At 40.5% G+C, this 18,118-nt stretch overlaps 3 protein-coding genes across 6 annotated transcripts in view; 1 reads left to right on the forward strand and 2 right to left on the reverse strand.

Annotated features, from left to right (window-relative positions):
• Window positions 1-344: 344 nt before the first annotated feature.
• On the reverse strand, window positions 345-7,545 carry LOC148428802 (ependymin-like). Of its 2 annotated transcripts, XM_088410626.1 has the most exons (7): window positions 7,417-7,545; window positions 5,069-5,156; window positions 4,964-4,998; window positions 4,741-4,875; window positions 3,034-3,217; window positions 1,529-1,616; window positions 345-1,454 (listed from the first exon to the last, which is right to left on the reverse strand). In XM_088410626.1, the coding sequence occupies exons 1-7, from the start codon at window positions 7,543-7,545 to the stop codon at window positions 1,337-1,339; spliced, it is 777 nt and encodes a 258-aa protein (XP_088266752.1). In that variant the 3' UTR covers window positions 345-1,336. The 2 variants fall into 2 exon arrangements, with proteins under 2 accessions (XP_088266752.1, XP_088266761.1); XM_088410635.1 differs by lacking the exon at window positions 7,417-7,545 and having other exon boundaries at window positions 5,069-5,184.
• A 1,562-nt stretch (window positions 7,546-9,107) lies between these two features.
• Window positions 9,108-15,209, reverse strand: alpk1 (alpha kinase 1). 2 transcript variants are annotated; one of them, XM_088410593.1, is made up of 14 exons: window positions 15,080-15,209; window positions 14,865-14,974; window positions 14,643-14,797; window positions 13,988-14,186; window positions 13,867-13,926; window positions 12,972-13,058; window positions 12,817-12,893; window positions 12,648-12,743; window positions 11,608-11,712; window positions 10,096-11,536; window positions 9,880-10,027; window positions 9,651-9,813; window positions 9,398-9,584; window positions 9,108-9,335 (listed from the first exon to the last, which is right to left on the reverse strand). In XM_088410593.1, the coding sequence occupies exons 2-14, from the start codon at window positions 14,971-14,973 to the stop codon at window positions 9,115-9,117; spliced, it is 3,048 nt and encodes a 1,015-aa protein (XP_088266719.1). In that variant the 5' UTR covers window position 14,974; window positions 15,080-15,209; the 3' UTR covers window positions 9,108-9,114. The 2 variants fall into 2 exon arrangements, with proteins under 2 accessions (XP_088266719.1, XP_088266711.1); XM_088410585.1 differs by having other exon boundaries at window positions 9,398-9,813.
• A 995-nt stretch (window positions 15,210-16,204) lies between these two features.
• The window catches only part of LOC148428804 (RAS guanyl-releasing protein 2-like), a 28,385-nt gene continuing 26,471 nt past the window's right edge, over window positions 16,205-18,118 (forward strand). Inside the window, exon 1 of one of the 2 annotated variants that reach the window (XM_088410606.1) lies at window positions 16,205-16,540. The gene's annotated coding sequence lies outside the window, so the exon portion shown is untranslated. The remainder of the gene's footprint in view (window positions 16,541-18,118) is intronic. The other variant, XM_088410615.1, reaches the window with a different exon arrangement.

Below are 18,118 nucleotides of genomic sequence, written 5' to 3' on the forward strand. Positions count from 1 at the left end.
ATGCTTTTAAAGGCGTAATAAATCAAGTCATTTGTGAATATTTTTTTCCTTCAACCAAATTGCTCAGTGGCATCAGTTTTATCCATACGTTGTTGGGTAAATTCATCAACACCCACAAAAAATTAAAAAAAAGCTATGATGTGTCTTTGTCGTCTGTGAAGTGACGAAGAAAGAACAAAGAGACATAGCCATCAACTGGTCCCTATCGCCACCTACTGTCTTGGGGTGAAACACAAGTCAACAAAGAATTTCCTGTTTGCTGACCGCTGCACCACGTTGAGAAAATCGCAGGAAAATCAATGTCAAAAATTTTATTAAAATGCCTCTCAAAAATTTTAATTATAATGGATTAGTATGGTCCAAAATTTGGACAATTTTTTTTTTTGTACACAAAATTTTGCACATCCAGGGGCAATCACAAAGAAATGTCAGAATCATTGCATTTTTAAATTTTAAATCTTATAATCATCTGCTGTAAATTTCAGCTTTTTTCTCCCATTGAGTCTTTTATGATATTATTAAAAAAAAAAACAAAGGAATTTCCATAATTCCACCTTGCAAAATATACACTATGTACATCATGAAGGGGGTAAGTCAGCTACACAAAATATCAGAACCATAACAACAATTTGATTGTCGGTGCTGACAAAGACGGTTCGCAACTGCAAAAAAAACAAAAAACAAAGCTGAAAAAAAGTTGTATGCGTTTTGTTAAACTATTCAGAATTATGAAATTCTTAGCTGGGTCTTAAATCTGCACATGAATATTGTGGCAGTCAGTAAAAAAGAAACATTTGAAAACTGCCAAGCATTATTTTACATTACAAATGATGCCAAAATATTTTCCCGTGGACTCAATCTCACGAGACATTTTGTCTTACGTAATTTGTGTCTCGTCCAAACCTTTGTTCATAATGATCGATTTCAGTGCAAAAAAAAAAACAAAAACATCTATTTAAAGCAAAAATCCTAACTGGACTTGAATAATGAGAATTTACTTTGTCACATTTTTTTTATTTAGCAAGCAAACAACAGACGAAAAATCGATGACACAATTTGAAAAAAATTCCATAAAAAAGGCTGAAACACAAAACCACCTGAACACTTTGAGTGCCGGTGACGTGAAAGAACGTCAACGGAAACATTAGCGAGGAGCGCCGATTGACGACTTTTTTCTTGGGTGGAGGAGGCGTGCGTTAAAAAAAAACACAAAAACACGTTTTTAACTTTCATCAGTCAGAATACTCCAAATTGGCTGTCTTGGGTCTATTTCTAAAACCGCCCGGCATGAAAAAAAAAAAAAAAAAAGCAAGTCAAGTCGGACTTGTCCGTGCATTCATTTCATCTGAAACAAACTGAAGAAGTCGACCGGCTCCTCGTCCGTCGCGTCGTGGCAGAAGTCCGGAGGGTTGAGACGGTTGGGGTCGGAAATCCCAACGACGTTGTTGAAAAAGCTGTGGGACCAAAAATGTAGCGCATCACAAACGCTATCGTCAAAGCGAATCGCGTGACATCAAGAACGACTTACCTCGTTACCATCCATCCAAACGGCGGTATTTTGTAAGACGTGGAGACGGGAATGCATCCGAATTCGGTGACTGTGACCAAGTAAGGTACTGCGGGATGAAGACCAGAGGGTGTGAGTGGATTGATTGAAAATGACCGTAAAATGTCGCGAATCATTCAGCTGTTTGTAAAAGATCATTGTCGCGCCTCTCCTGTTTTTTTAAGTTTGGTCATGTGATGTTTGCAAGCTAAGCCGCGATTACCGAGGCCTTGCGCTCTTAAAACGGTTAAAAATAACCCAATTATGGGTCGAAAAATGGAGCGTCCAAGTATTTGGGTCCATTTGACCCAACTTTATGGATTGTTTTGCACAAAGCAACCCCCAAAATTGGTCATTTTGTACAAAACAACAGGGCTTCTTAATTATATTTTGAAAAGCGACCCCACTTGCCACGCCGAACAAAAATAAGATTGTTATCTATTAAAATTGTATAAACATACCGAAAGTTTAACTTTAAAACTTTAAAACTATAAAACAACCTAAAAAGTTGGGGCATATTTTTACCCAAATATTGGATCGGTTCTTTTTTTTTTGACTATATATATATATATATATATATATATATATATATATATATATATATATATATATATATATATATATATATATATATATATATATATATATATATATGCTGGTTGAAAACTACAGTCGTGTTGAGGTATTTATAATGTAATGTCTAAACGGTGGCCACAGTTTTTCAGGGAGAGCTACAAAAAAAAATAAAATCCTAAGTCTAAATGACCCGGTTACTTTTATTTATTTATCTATTCATTTATTTAACACTGGTGCAACATTTTGATCAATTTTGGGGACATTTTCTTCCAAATCGCTGTATTTTAGCTAAGAGAAAGCACGCTCCTGGTAGTGTGATAACTAGATCGTGCCATGTTGAACTCTGGGATGTTGTCCCCATCTGGGTGAAATTTCAGCTCCCTCGTGTTTTCTTTCAATGCTTTCCCTTTGATGTGTAGATCAAAGTATTGGACAACATACCACACAAGGGTAAAATATGAAATTGGTAGTATCGTATTTTCCGCACTATAAGGCGCACCTAAAAGCCTTAATTTTTTTTAAAAAGCTTATGGTGCGCCTTATAATCAGGTGCGCCTTATATGTGGATCATTATTGAGAATGGGATTGGTCGATGGGGAATCGACCGATAAAGTAAGCTTGACCTGTTTCTTTTGTGTGTTTACAGTTGAACAAGGTTGCTCACATTGACATTGACTTATTATGCTATTGAGAGTTATTATTTGAGTTATTATTGGTATTAGTTTGAGGATTACTTTAATGTGAAAAAGTTTTAAAATATGTCATTAATTGAGGGTGCGCCTTATAATCCGGTGCGCCTTGTATATGGAAAAAGTTTTGAAATATGTATTAATTGAGGATGCGCCTTATAATCCGGTGCGCCTTGTAGTGCGGAAAATATGGTAATTTAAGTGCTTTGATCCCCAACTCACCGCGGTCGTGTAGCTTGCCCGTCCACGTGTTTACGAGGAGACCCTGACCCGGGCCTGAGGAGCTCCCGATAATGGCCTGGCCCAAAAGGGTGGCGTTTTTCGGGACCGCAATCGGGTGGAAGTCAACTTTCAGAGCTCGTTTCCTGCATGTTTGATCTTGTTGGTTGATCTCGTACATGACGCCCTGGTAGCAGAGGAAATGCTGGTTGTCATCATGTCATCAAGTTCGAAACACGTATTTTTATATTTTTTTCCTCGAGTCCAGATGTTCAATCTCATGTACTTATTTACAACCCCCCCCCCCAAATTCAAATGTATGGCTGAAGGGGAGTTTAAAAATGGCGAGTACTCAAAGCATTAAGTAATCAAATACCTTTGGTAATTAAGTATTTAAACAATCAATATAGTATGAAACTACCTCACTATTCAAGTACTTGAGGAATCTGTTACTTTTGGTACTAAAGTAACTTAAATAATCAATTACTTTAGTACCTAAACTCACATATTTTTCTGACTATTAGCCACACCGGTATACAGTATAAACCTCACCAGCAAAAATTGAGCTAAAAAAACAATTTTAGTGACGGACAAGCCGCACTGGATTGTAAAATGGTATATGAATGTTTTTTACATTAAAAAAAAAAACTTTTTGGATTGCCTACTAAAGCAACAGTGTGAAATAATGGAATATAATTTAATAAAAACAACTATTACGATTACAACAACGATTTTTGTTCTGCACATTGGCCAAGTCCCGATTAGCCCCCAAATAGCTTGGGTCAACTGTTAATATATTGTTGAAATGTAAATTAGAGTTAAGATGCTTGGAAAATCCTTTTGGGTCCCCTATGTATCACAATACACATATTTCGTACACAACACATAATACATAAACAATTCAATTCAATGAACGACAATTTCTTCGCAAGTTCAAAGAAAGTGCAATTAAACTGCAAAGTCTAGAACAGAATAAAATGGTGCTGTAGTGTCACATTCTGGACACTGGGTGTCATCTAAGTAATGATATACGTTAAAAAAAAACATGTCAAGTACACTGGCGCTAGGTGCTAATAGCTGAGCTGCTAATAAAGTACATTTAAATTTAGAATCATTGCAATTTAAATTTAAAAAGAAATACAAGACTGATTGTTTATAAAACAACAGAAAACAAAGATGGATGCTTGGTAATGGTGACCCATACCCATTGGGAATTTCTTCAGGTCGATAAAAGGATTTTATGTGCGCTGAGTAGCATGGCGAAGCTAGATGCTAACGCTAATGCAAATGTTCCACTTTGTCAATGTAGTGATCGGCAGGCTATTTGCCACAAACATGGCAACTGGTCACTTCCGCTAGCAAGTTGTAGTTCTGATCTTCGCAATGCTTGTATACGTAAAAAAATGTTGCGTATTGTAATGTTTTTCATCGGTTATCGAGAACTAGCCTAAGTTGCGGCTGAGAGCAGCTTGGGACGCCGCGCTTGTTAACCGTTTTTTTTATTCTCTAAATTGCAGTTCTGATCTTCGCATCGCTTGCAAAAGTAAAAATCAATGCGTATTGTAATGTTCATTGTTGGGCACGAGGATGTTTTTTGACACCTCTGGTCTAGCCTGAAAAACGTAAAAACACGTCTTTGGGATTGAATGAGTCTCATTTTTTGAAATCTTAAGATCTTAAGATCTTGGATTGGTTGGCATCACGAGTCACCTTTTTGTAGAGAAGAAGAGCATCATAATTGAAGGACTTGTTCTGGTAAAATCCAATTTCCTGGAGTCTTATTCTTTGCCCCAGTGCATCATACAGATAGCTGGCAAAAGCCCAGAGCTGCTCGTTCTGTGTGGCCTGCACAAAAAGATAACATCTCAGTGAGCTTATTGGGCCTCTTTCACAACATAGCGAGCTTTAATAATTAAAAAAAAAAAAAAAGTACCAAAGAGAATTGACCGCTCAGAAGTGAAGGACTCACTGGGAAAAAGCAAATCACAATCACAATCAAAGTAAATAAGAGATAAAGGAAGAAATAAGAGGAACTTACGACACGGGTGAGGCTCCTGGGCCGCGCATGCTGCCAGGAAACAAGCAAGCAGAACTCCAAGTTTCATGCTTTCACGCCGCTCAGGCAACTATGTGTTAGTGAGGTGGAGTCACTTCCTTATAAGCGCACACAAACCCGGGATAAGGTCCATCCTCTTCAAACCGGTAAATAACCACCCACCTCGTAAAAACGTATTGCACTGAGTCACCGTATTGCGTACTGTGTTCAAAATGAAGAATATTTAACTGACAGTCATTCTAAATGTCTAGAAAGTGTGTGTTTCAAGGGTCACGGGATTCCAACAAGGTCACAGTCATATGATAGGGATGTGTAAACAAAGTTTTTTCATTAGGGAACAAAATCGCCATCTGCATAAAATGCCGCCACTTTAATACAAAGTACATTTCAGTGACAATATACATTTTGTTTATGACGATATTCGCTAGTTTCACTTCACTACAAACGTATTATGTATTCTACTGTCTGAAGATTGCTGTTAGCGTTCTTGTGTTTATTGCTAGCTAGCAAGTAAAGCATTTTTGGTCGATTATATTGAGTTGCGAAGATGTTCTTACTCGCTAAACGAATTCAGCCTTTAACATTACTTTATGTCTCTATGATTCACTAAAAAAGTACATGTTTTACTTTCTGAAGATTGTTAGCTTTATTGCGTTGATTGCTAGCTAGTTGGTCTGATGACTAGCAAATACAGTAAAGTATTTTTGGTGAACAAAGATGGCTTTCAAATTCGTAAAATGTCAACCCTTCGATTCACAACAGTTACACGTTTCACTTTCAGCTCTTTTGTATGAATGGTATAATCACCAGACAGTTTTGAAGATTGTTGTTAGCTTTCTTGCATTGATTGCTAGCTTTTGGGTCTGGTAGTTGGCAAATACTTTTTTTTTTTTTACTTTTGCAAACTGTCACCTTAACAAAATTTATGAATTTCAGACAATGCTATGCTGTTATCAAGATATGCTAGCTTTTGCGTTGCTCGTTAAATTGTGGGCCTGGTCGCTAGCGATTAAAGCATTTTTTTTTCTCTCAACCATCTTGATTTGCCACATCATTTTCACACATTTGTCGAATGCTACCTAATTTTATTACAAAGTTTAACATTTCAGTTTCTGTTCTTTTATATGACTGAAATTATAACATGCTGGACTGTTATGAGGAATGTTGTTAGCTTTCTTGCATTAATTGCTAGCTTGTGCATGTGGCAGCTAGCAAATGAAGCATTTTTTTCTCAACCATGATGAGTTGTGAACATCATCATACATTAGTTTATGTCACGTTGATTTGTTACAAAGTTCTATATTTCACTTTCTGAAGATCGTTGATCGCTTTCTCGAGTTGATTGCTAGCTTGTAGGTCTTTGGCCAGGAAATAAAGCAAAGCTGTCTTGTATATTTGTAGAATGCCATTTCAAATCACTACAAAGTTGTCATGCAGTTACATTTTTGCATTTTTAATGAAATCATAGTGTGCTATACTGTTATGGTGATTGCTGTTAGCTTTCTTGTGTTGATTGCTAGCTTGTGGATCTGGTAGCTAGCAAATAACGCATTTTTTTTCTCAACCATGATGCGTTGTGAACATCAGACTCTTAATTGGAAAACCAATGCCTGCTTTTAGATTAGTTTATGTCACTGATTTGTTACAAAGTTCTATATTTCACTTTCTGAAGATCGTCATTAGCTTTCTTGTGTTGATTGCTAGCTTGTGGATCTGGTAGCTAGCAAATGAAGCATTTTTTTTTCTCGACCAGAATGAGTTGTGAACATCAGACTCTTAATTGGCAAACCAATGTTTCCTTTTACATGAGTTTATGTCACTGATTTGTTACAAAGTTCTATATTTCACGTTCTGAAGCTCGTTAGCTTTCTTGAATTGATTACTAGCTTGTGAATCTTTGGCTCGCAAATGAACCAAAGCTCTCTTGTACATTTGTAGAATCAGTTTCAAATGCCTACAAACTTATTCTGCATTTTAGTGTATTTGTATTTTTAATGAAATCGTGGCATGCTATACTGTTATGAAGATTGTTAGCTTTCTTGCTAGCTCGTGCCTCTGGTAGCTAGCAAATAAATCATTTTTATTAACTATTGATAACTCACGCACGAGTAAAGACACAACACTTCACACAAAAACTCGAAGGCTAGACACAAGCGACAACATTTTACAACAGTTCAAACTACAGGTTTGTATGTTTTTGTTTTTTTTTTTGTCCACAACACCACCTGTGAAGTTTTTCAGGTAGAGGAAGTGGTCAGATGATACATTATATTAGTTGGCTGTCACATGACAAACAAGACGCTTGACACAATAACAATAAGGTCACTCACCACAGATAAAGCAATCACCTGACGACGCGTGTGTGTGTGTGTGTGTGTGTGTGTGTGTGTGTGCGTGTGCGTATTCAGGTCACATTCAGGAGACTTTTGTTCAGGGCCTGCGTCAGCCAGGAGATTCATGCAGGCTCAAACCAGTCAGACCACAACTCGCTCATATCTGTGTAAGGCTAATGCACGAAGGGAACAAGTTCCACGTTGAAACCAGCGACAAATCCAGGAGATGATCATATAAAAACCGTTGGAGGATATTCTGCCTGAAAACTTCATATCTGAGTTCATTTTTATTGATTAATGTTGGAGCGTGACTGTCACAATTCAATTAGTCTCAATGCGGAATTCTGATTCATATTTCATTCGTGGAAATGAATTATGTCGCAAAATCTCTTAGCTCGTGAACGTCACAAGCAGTGATTGGTCAATACCGAAGCCTTCAGCATGTGTCATTTTCAGTCGACTGCAAGAGGAAAAATATGTTTTTTAAAGTATAAACTGCTCATGAAAAACAATATTAACTATTGATAAGACATATGACTTTTTGATCCCAGGAAAAAGGCTTTGTTTTTGTCACGTGGAATGTAATGGCAATGAAGTAATAATTTTCTTCATTTTCTTTTAGTTTCAGGTACTTTGGTGCACTTGCTTCTTTTTTTTTCCGTTTTAGACTAAGCTATAATTAATATAAACGCGATGAAAATAATTAACAGTTGTTGAAAGTTGATTTATATTGCGTTTTTATGTTGTTAATATTAAAAAGGATACATGTGTAGGTATACTTGAACAATTTTCATCAATAATAATCTTATTTATTTTCAGTGCATCGACTGGGGGGGGGCGTGAAAAGTTTTCTCTTTTCTAGGGGGGGGCTGGCAAAATACAGTTGAGAAACACTGGGCTAAAGGAATAAAAACAGCTGATACTTAACAAGCTAATTATTGACAAAACATACACTTTTTACTTGTTAAAAATGTCCAAGTGGACTATCTGTTTGAATGCCACAATTAAGTTTTTTAATTTTTAATTGTAAACATTTCTTGTAACCCTTTTTTTCAAGCTTTTTTCAGGTCAGGCACACTTTTTTGCTTGGCAAAATCTTGAGGCACACCACTAGCAACCAAAAATGAAACTCTGCCTCCTACATTAACAATAGAAAGATATTCCAGTCAAAGTTTTATAAACAGGAATGAAATAAAATAGAAAAAAAGGTTGGTTGTTGTTTTGTTGTTTTACCTCCATAATGTCAATAATGTCCAATTTGGTTGTTGTTTTGTTGTTTTACCTCCATAATGTCAATAATGTCCAATTTGGAGTTAGCATTCTTCCTTGACAAAAACTTTTCCATCAGTGTCACTGACACTTTGAAACAATATGGTTGCAGCCACAGGTGACGGTGATTAGCGAGATCGACGTCTGCCATTCCCGCCGATCAGCGTTACCCCTTAAGATCTCAAAATTAGGGTGGGCATATTTGACTGCCTCACGATTCCGATTTTTGGCTCTACGATTCCATTCCGAATCGATTTTCGATTCTAAACGATTTTTGATTCAAAATGATTCAGCTCACTAGAAAAACTCCACCTCCACAAAAACAACTTGCCGACCACAATCTCGATTTGGGGACATTTTAAAATCGACTCCGAATCGTGGTAAACGAAAACCCTGCCTCAGTCCGGATAATGCCCTGGTCTGCGTTTATGTAGTCTTGACTGCAATATTACTTGACTCTGACTGGTCGGGTACCGGCGGCAGGTTGAGTAGCTGGCAAACGCTGTTGCACTGCGGTCCGTGCTGCTCCCGCAGGAAAGTAGCGATACCCTTGTGGGCGAGGTTGGACGGGCCGCGGGGGGTTCTGGTGGAGTGTATCTGCGGGTCTGTGAGGTAAGTCAGCCCCTTGCCGTTAGCCGTTACCCACCCTGTGAGGAAAACAACGAATTTGTCATTTTATAACTTCTGGGGTCCTGCTTTTGCACCGCACCTTGTAAGTCCACGACGACGTCCTGGCGGTTGGAGCGAAGGTAGGTGAAATGTCCGAAGGCCAGGCCGTATTCCGTTGCGGGAAGAGAGTTGTTTTTTTTCCTGGTGTTGTTTGTGAGTTTGATAAACTGGCCTAGCATGTAGGGCTCCACGGTGATGCAGCCCACGATGTCATCTCCATCCAAAATCTGCCAACAGGCACAAACGAGAAGGCATGCTTTTTTTGAGTGAATTTTGTCGGGATCGGGGCTTACCAAAAGCGCCTCCGATGGCAGGAAGAACATCTGAGCCATGACTTCTTTGTCGTAGAGGCTCTTGTTGAATTCGGTCACATAATACTGGGCCGTCATCTGCCTCTCCACATCTCTCAGGTGGAACTGGATCTGCTTTGGATCCAGGTAGTCCTTCCCGACGTAACTTCAGATTAGCACAAAGTCAGAAATCGTTGCTGAAGCTCCAAAGTGTTTTATTTTATCCGTGCACCTGCTTAGTCTCTCTTCCTGGTGTAAAAACTGGACCCAAATGGCGGTTCTGTAAGTGCCGTGCAAGCCCATCGGTTGACCGATATAGGCAGCGGTCTCCCTCGCGGTCCACAGTCCCGAGGCTTTGGAGAACTTCAAATGTAGAGCGTCTGGTAGAAGTGGTAGAAGTTACAATCAATGGACTGAGGAACAAATGAAGTCTGCTCAAGAAACTTACTGTAGGCTGTCTCATACTGCTCAAGTTTGAACTTCTTCTTGTTGTTGCTAAGTCTCTTTAGCAGACATTCGTGGCATACCCCGGCCAGGAGGTTGCAGTAGTCCTCCTGGGACAAGGAGTACTGCTTCTCCGGAGAAACACGAACCAAGCCGTTGCGCTTCAGGCAGCTGTTGCATTGAGGGTTCAACGTTTGAGGACCGACAATGAACTCCTCTGGTGCCTCGTTAGAATCTTCCGTAGAGGTTTCCGTGCTGCTACAACACCCGGCATCTTCTTTAGGGATCTTGGGCAGATCTAAGAATTGCCACTCAGAGGCGGGGTCATACTCTGAATCGCAAACGTCGCAATCTTGCGTTCTCATCTGAAAAAAACTGCCGCTTGACTCGGAGGATTTGCTGCTCTGGCGGCTTCCTGCAAACCTGGATGATCTAAGGCCACTTGAAATGTTTTCCCAAGAAGATTTGGAGCCAAAACTGTTGCTGAGAGAACTTGATCGTAGGATCAGCTGGGATAAGGACCGCGGAAGTCCGTCTGCCGATGGGTCCGTTGGACCAGGGTCATCGTCAGGGGCATCGGAGCTCTCTGTTGGTATATCTGCTTCTACAATTTGTGACTTTTCAGATCTGTGACTTGCACTGGAGGATAGGTGGGTAGCAGGTCTTTGTGGTGTGAGGATCGTAGGGCTGCCAACGCCGCAACTCTCCGACCCAGAATTTGTCCAGGAGAGCTTCTTCCAGGAAGAACCAAGGCTGTTTGAACTCACGACACTGCTGCTGAGCTGAGGCAGTCGAGTAACATCTGAGGTGGCCCCCCTTGAAGGTTTACAGACCTCTGTGATGCATTCAGTGTTGAGAACATCCGTTGTGGTCCAAAGTGCTGTAATGCACATGTTTGCTCCATCTACATCCTCCTTCCCGGCCTTACACTTCACATCAGCGGTCTTACAAAGCGACACGTGATACTTCTGAAATCTCTGCATCACCCTGGAGAAGTCATCCAAAGTGAAACCAACCAAAGTGTCCTTCGTGTTTCTGAAACTATCTGGGATAAAAGAGCGACTGTCGGAATTGGCAAAGGGCTCCACGTGCAACTCCAGCTTGACTCGGGCAATCCGTCGCATGATTTCAGCGCAAAAGTTTCCCCTGTCGCGAGCATCCGCATGGCAGTATTCGTAAAATCGGGCCAAAGCCTCCTGGCAAGCCCGAGTGGCCCGCGCCACGGCCTCAGAGGGTCCGTCGAGCCATTTGTGGGTGACAACGAGCGAATAAGCCGCCTTGATGAAGGTATGCAGCTCCTGCTTGCTGGTGACCACCTCGCCATCTTCTTTGCCGAGGAGGCCGATTTCAAATGCCTCCTTGGCTTCCGAGAGGAAGAACCTCCTCTTTTCGGGAGGACAGGCCATAGAAAAACTGAACGACAGCAAGCAGGTCCCTTGGGCTGTCTAGAACAGAAGGCGGAGTAACACTCACCGCTCGTTAGCTACACCCGCACCTCTGTGTGAATAAAACATACCACGTTGGTCAGCACGTAAAGAGATGTGTACTGGCTGTATACCACCGCCATTTTGGCTGCCTTGGCGGCTGACAGGAGACGATGGTTTGTGTCGCCAAGCAACGACTGCACATGAAGACAAATGATAACAAAATGCTAAAAAAACAGGATGCAGTAAATCAGTCCTCCCGATGCGATTTTAGGAGGGCCGCATTCGGAAACCGGCTTCGTTTTGGCACTGTGTCGTATTTTTACACATCTAAGGCACCAGGTGGCGCAGTGGCGCTCTCATTGTCAAACTGAAGGAATTCTAAACTTTTTCAATCGGTGTCAACATTTTTTGTCTAAATCAAATTATAAATTTATGTAATTTAGAAAGAAAATCAGCACAATGTTTTGTACCATTTTCTTCACGTTAAAATGTTTACGATATTGGTGTTAATGTTCCAGATCAATTGACATGTTTTGGTATTTATTCCATTTAATGTTTTTTCTTCATCAAACGGTTCATTTGGTCACAAATGTTTCTAGTTTAAGCTAGAATTTACTTTTTTTTCCGGCATTTTGATGCAATTCACGCTATTTTTTCAGATTCAGAATAGGCTGTACCCTGTATAAAATAATCATTTGCTTTAAGTTGATTCAAATGGCTTTTTTAATTTTGATAATGTTTCAAAGGATACAACTTATCCACTTTTTAAAGATAATTATCTCTTTTATAGTCACCGCGCCGAGTGGGGGGTGCAGAATTTTCTTTCGTTCTTCGGAAGGGGTTTGCAAAAAATAATTGAGAAGCCTAAATGATGTACGCTGAGAGCATACAAGGCCTTTTCATACTCAGAAAAACATGTATTCATAAATATTTTAAATACAACAATTCTACCTGGACTGTTCTCTGTATAACATATGTATCCACCTTTCTGCAGTGCAATACATTATAATAGAGTTTTTCTATTTAAAAAAATTGGCTAAAAAACATCGGATTTCAGCTAGCTTGTGTGATGATGCAAACACAATAAAACCATGAAAATCAATGCAGTTTTTTTCAGGATTACGCTCACCAAATCAATGCTTGGGCTGGATTTGAATGCATGGAAGTCTTCATCATTCATGGACAGAAGTATGTTAGCTAGAATCCCCAGAGAGGTCCCGATACCCTGTAAGGTCAACACAAAAACAGGGGTTGATCCTAAAGCGGTTTCTAAAACCTGCAAAAACGTCCATGATTACCTTTTTATCAGGCTGAGGCAGGGAATAGTAACCAACCAGAGAAGCCCAGATGAGCAGCGCGGCCTCCAGCCAAAGTCCTGCCAGAACATTTACATTCCAGGAGAACCGAAATGATTTGAAAAACTCTTCGCAAGGCACGGGGAAAAAAATCTGACCTAGTTTTTGCAAAACCATCCCACGTACTTGCAGGCTAACAGCCTGCACGAGCGTACGGTCACTTTCCGAATGGTACACCCAACATCCTGTCAAAAGATAAGGAACGTGATTAATTCAGTTACAGATTTACTCAGGGAGCTGCATTATAAAGATGATCATATTTTCTGTACTATAAGGCGCACCTCAATGAATGGCCTATTTTAAAACGTTTTTCTTTTATAGGCTGTACCACATTATAAGGCACATAGAATAGAAGCTACGGTAGTGGCTGGAGTTGCGTTGGGCATCCGCTAGATAGAGCTGTGCTAAAGGGAATGTCAAGAAAACAACCAATCAGCCAAACTTACTGAATTGACAAGCAAAAATGAAGAATCAAGATGATTTGTAGAAAGTACTATCTGAAGAATTGGAAAATATAATTCTTGATTACAAGAGTTTAAACGAGTATAGTTATGATTCAATTCAAAAATAAACCTACATGTTTTAATCAACCAAATACCTTAAAATATATTGTTTTGGTGATTTAAAAACAGTTTCTGGATTTATTTTATACAATCACAAATTTCTTTTACAAAACTCTTAAAAAAAACGTTTTTTTACGCCTTGTCCCCGAATATATACCTTCAAAAATGTAGCAAATATAGCATATCAAAATTCCAAACAGGATGTTGGAAATATTTTACTTGTAAAAAATACATTTATAACTAAAAGTAAGAGGTAAAAATTTACATGGCGATTAAGTTATTTTTTTTTTGTCCCCCAAAAGAGAAAACTCGCTGTATATGCACTGTATGAGGTACACCGGATTATAAGGCACACTGTTAGCTTTTGAGAAAATTGAAAGTTTTTTAGGTGCGCCCAGTAGTGCAGACAATACGGTAAATGTGTGTTCACCTGTAGTGCCGCTATTGATAATAAGATGGCTGAGTATGTACTCAGCCTTCTGCAGTTTGCCTAAAAAAGAGAAGACGATTTCAATCATTCCAGCATGGTTAAACAGCCAAGTCTCCCTCACCCGAGTTGAGGTACACCCGGGCCTGTCGTATCACCAGCTGGGGGGCCACGGGGGCGTCTGGGAAGCGTTTGTGAAGCAGCTTGCAGATCTTCAGCAATTTCCCGGACTCGTCGGTCCAGTAGAGGAAGCGGTCCACCAAAAAGATCACGGCAAGGGCGGCGTGCGCTTCCTGGGCCAAGATGGCGGCCTCCAGGACTTTCTGGCAAAACAGTAAACAAGGAGGCTCTCTCACTGGCCAGGAAACGAGTAAGCGATATGATAGGCGATATGACTTAATGGGATAGCTTGAATGAATCAAAAAGACGTAGATGGAAAAGAAATGTCCACTACAGTGGACACAAGTCAAGAGCGTGTCTCTCAGGAGCATATCAGAAGAACTAGGACTATCCCACCCTTTATGGTAAACCGGCCTTAGTCAAGTCAATTTTAATCGAGTCTAAGTCAAGTCCGAGTCATGAACGTCCGAGTCTACATCAAGCTAGACCGCAAGCTGGACTCTACATGAGATGATGAGTTAAAACCTGATTTCCAGGGACGAAAAAAATTGTTAGACTCGGCCGAGCAGAGTCAAATATTTTGCGAGCCGTTGTTAGAGACGAGTCCGAGTCAAAAGTCAAGGAGTCAAAGTCTGAGTCGGATCAGTTGCGGCCATCACCAGGAGATGAGGAAGATGCTGGCCGATGAGCTCGCTCGAGTTGCTCTTGTCATCGACGCTGATTGCCTGCTTGTATTGCCACTTCTCGGGCACAAAGGGCCATCTTAATTCCACAGCCTCCTTTAAAAGCAAAGCCAGTTCTTCACACAGGGAATCTAAAACGTGGGAACGAACATGAAATCAGTGTTGACATTGGTATAATAGCACCCTCTTGCGTCACACCTCTGACACTGCAGTAGTTGTGCCGATCTGTGTCAGTGACTTGTGTGGTTTTTGCTGTTGCTGCCCTGAGGCATTTCTCCAGTAAATTTCCCACTTCCTGGCTGGCCATTCTGGTAAAATCAATAAACACGAAGCCATTATGTTGTAGTATTACTGCTCAGATGTTCAAAGTACTCTTGGATCGCTCTGTCAACACATGTTAAAACAGCACCTACCTTTTCGTAGGTGTCAAGTCTTCTTTCACTTTCTAGTTAGGGGTGGATTTTTGACACGGAATTATAAATGAACGGACTGATAATGCTGCTTACTCGCTGGCAGGAAAAGTGAAGCCACCGGCGGCCATCTTACATTGCCACTCGCTCAGCCGCTCTAACTTGCATACATTGATTTCTTCGTACCGTTTTCAAGTTCTTTTATGCCTCTACTACTAAAAGGTATCATATAATAACCCCAGGCACCAAATAGGGCCCCTATATAAAAAAGTTGACAACATCAATGGCAACAAAAGAAACCTTTCCTCTGGTTTCAACTCCGAGGGACCTTTTGATAGTCCAGGCATGTATGATGATGCATTTGCGGAAGCTGGAAAATATACTTTTTCCGGGCTCGGAGAAATGCAGTCAAAACACACTTGTTATGGAATCGGACTTGTGCCCTCCAAAAAAGAAGCAAAGAAAACTTTTGTTTTAAACTAAACAGTTTCTGATTCCATAACACTCTGAGGTCTGAGTTGCGAGGTTGGAGAAATAGGACAGCGATTTAACGACTTGCTTCGTCGTGACGTCACTCGATAAAGGCGGCCACTCGAACGCAAAATACAATTCACAATATTATAAACATGTATTAATATAGCTTGAATGCATTTATTCTGAATCAACAGCAAATACCACGCAACACGACGCAATTTGTACTGGCTTTGTGAAGATATGTCGTTATCTCGCTTTGAAGAAAAAATTCTCGATTTAAATAAATGATAAAAAGTTATGAAGGAATTCCGATTGGAGGTCAAAATATGCTCTGATAAACCATAATTATAAACAAAAATATGGGAATTAGCCAATTTTTGTTGCTTGCATAGGCTTGGAACGCTTTTGTAGCCAATACTTGACCAATCTTAGTGGAATTTATCTGATTAACCACCTTCATCGAATGCAGCATCCTTGACTTTTGATTGCTGCGTTCGCGTAACACGGAAATATTAATACTCTCCACCGAGCGTTTCTAAAACAAGTCAGGCTGCATTTCCACTTTCATTTGCGAGATGTAAACGTGCATTTCATGTTTATATTGACCAGTTGATGGGCTGGATGCGCACGTGATGCACGAGCACACAGGGGTGTTGCCGTGACGCCGCCAAGAGGAGGAACCGCGGAGCTGCAGTGCGAGCCGCACACAGCTGGAGGAAAGGACCTGGCATGCATTGCTGACCATCCTCATGAGAACTCGCTGCTGCTTTTATTTTCTCCTCGGGAACGCGTGCAGTAAAATGGAACAATATCTTTGGCCATTTCTAAACAAGCGCCGCGAGGACTTTTGATAAGTTCTAATTTCGAGCGCTTTTTACTGAGAGACCAGCGTTTTCTTTTTTTTTGGAGCTGAATTTTCCGACTCACATCTCAAGTGGCATTAGTGTTCTTGCTGCATGCGAAGAGCATGGGAACGTTCCTCCTCTAAAGGTAAGAAACATGCACGATATTAGCTTTCTGTCACTTCTAGATGTCACTTTTATTTTTACCCGCAAAAGAAAGTGTACACGCAGCGGAAATAAGCACCTGCATTTGCGCTTTATGAAGCAGACAGGTCCATTAATCAAGCAGTCTTGCTGCATTAATCTCAACAACCTGATGTGTGTGTTGCCGCTGCTGCACAAAAGCACAACTGGTGATAAACAGCCGACATTCCACGTAGACTCGAGAGGATGGAGGAATGCTTGGTACTAAAATAGACGCAGTGTGTAAAGTGCCGTGCATATCTTCGGGAAGTACAAATGAAGTTATTCGGTGAAGCAGACTGCGGACGTATTGACTCGGTGAGGATTTGGAAGCATGTTTGGTTGCCAGGCCTGATGATCATTTCCATTGCTACATCTTTACGCTCAGATGTATGCACGTGTGTTTCTTGGAATCAGAGCAGTGGGATTTTTGCCACTAATCTGCGGTTTTAAAGTCTTAGCGGCTTTAAAAGAGGCTTTAAAAACTTTTTATTAACACGATGCTCTTATTTTGGAGAATTGAGGAAAAATGAAAACGTTTTTTCAGACCAATACCAATGCAAGTACTCTACGAGTATATGGTAATTGATACCAGGTACCGATACTACTAGTACTTTTGATACATAAAATCCTCCCCCAAACAAAGCCATTTTCTATTCCTAATGTCTAACTTCTAGTTTGTGTATAATGTTTGTGGGAAGCTGCTCCAACAAATCTATGTATTTATTTATTGAAGCAGTTCCATCTATGAGATCTCACTAGAGTTGAAGCAGTGCCTTCTTCAGCTCTATTTTTTTTTTTTTTGCTCTTGTCAAGTGCTGCAGTGCAATTACTTGAGGCCGCCCTTGATATTAACGTGACCTACGCCTCCACCTGCGCCTCGTTGCACTTACCGGGCGCTCGTGCCCTAATTGGCGCCATTGTTGAAGGGCGGCTTCTTGATGCCAGAGAATATTAGACGGGGAGGAAGAGAGGATACGACACAATTGGCTCGTTCCTTGACCTTATGAGACGTTTCCCTTCGTTTTGCCTTTTGTCCAAAGGGCACAGGCTGCGGAATCGGTTTATCAAGGAACTCCGCCTACTCGCCGTTAACAAGGCCCGGGAAACAAAGAAAGCGCAGCCACAATATCAAGCTTGTGGTTAAGAACGATGTGATGTGCGTGATTACAGCACGGATGGAATAGCACAGCCTTAGTTGGGTCGACTCCAAAAAAAAAAAAAAAGTGCAAAAATATGCTGGCAGGCAATTCTGGGGTTTGCGGTTGTCTCGCTTTATAAGGTTAGAAATGATAAACAGGAACCTCGCTGGAGCTCAGCGACCTTTTGGGCGGCAAGCAGGTGGCTTGCGTGAAATGAAACCTAAGAATTCAAGACAAACAACGCAACTCGCCGAGAATGAACTGACTGCTGGAGGAAATCAAGCGCAGTTAAAACATTTCTCAGTTTTTGCGGATGGATCCAAAAGTATGCTATGAGATGTGCGTGCCACATGAAAAATGAGAATTAGACAAGATATTTTTTTTATATTTTCAGGGTTGAT

Source organism: Hippichthys cyanospilos, chromosome 1 (assembly GCF_059441005.1).
Source record: "Hippichthys cyanospilos isolate Australia breed blue-spotted pipefish chromosome 1, RoL_Hcya_1.0, whole genome shotgun sequence".
Lineage (NCBI taxonomy): Eukaryota > Metazoa > Chordata > Actinopteri > Syngnathiformes > Syngnathidae > Hippichthys > Hippichthys cyanospilos.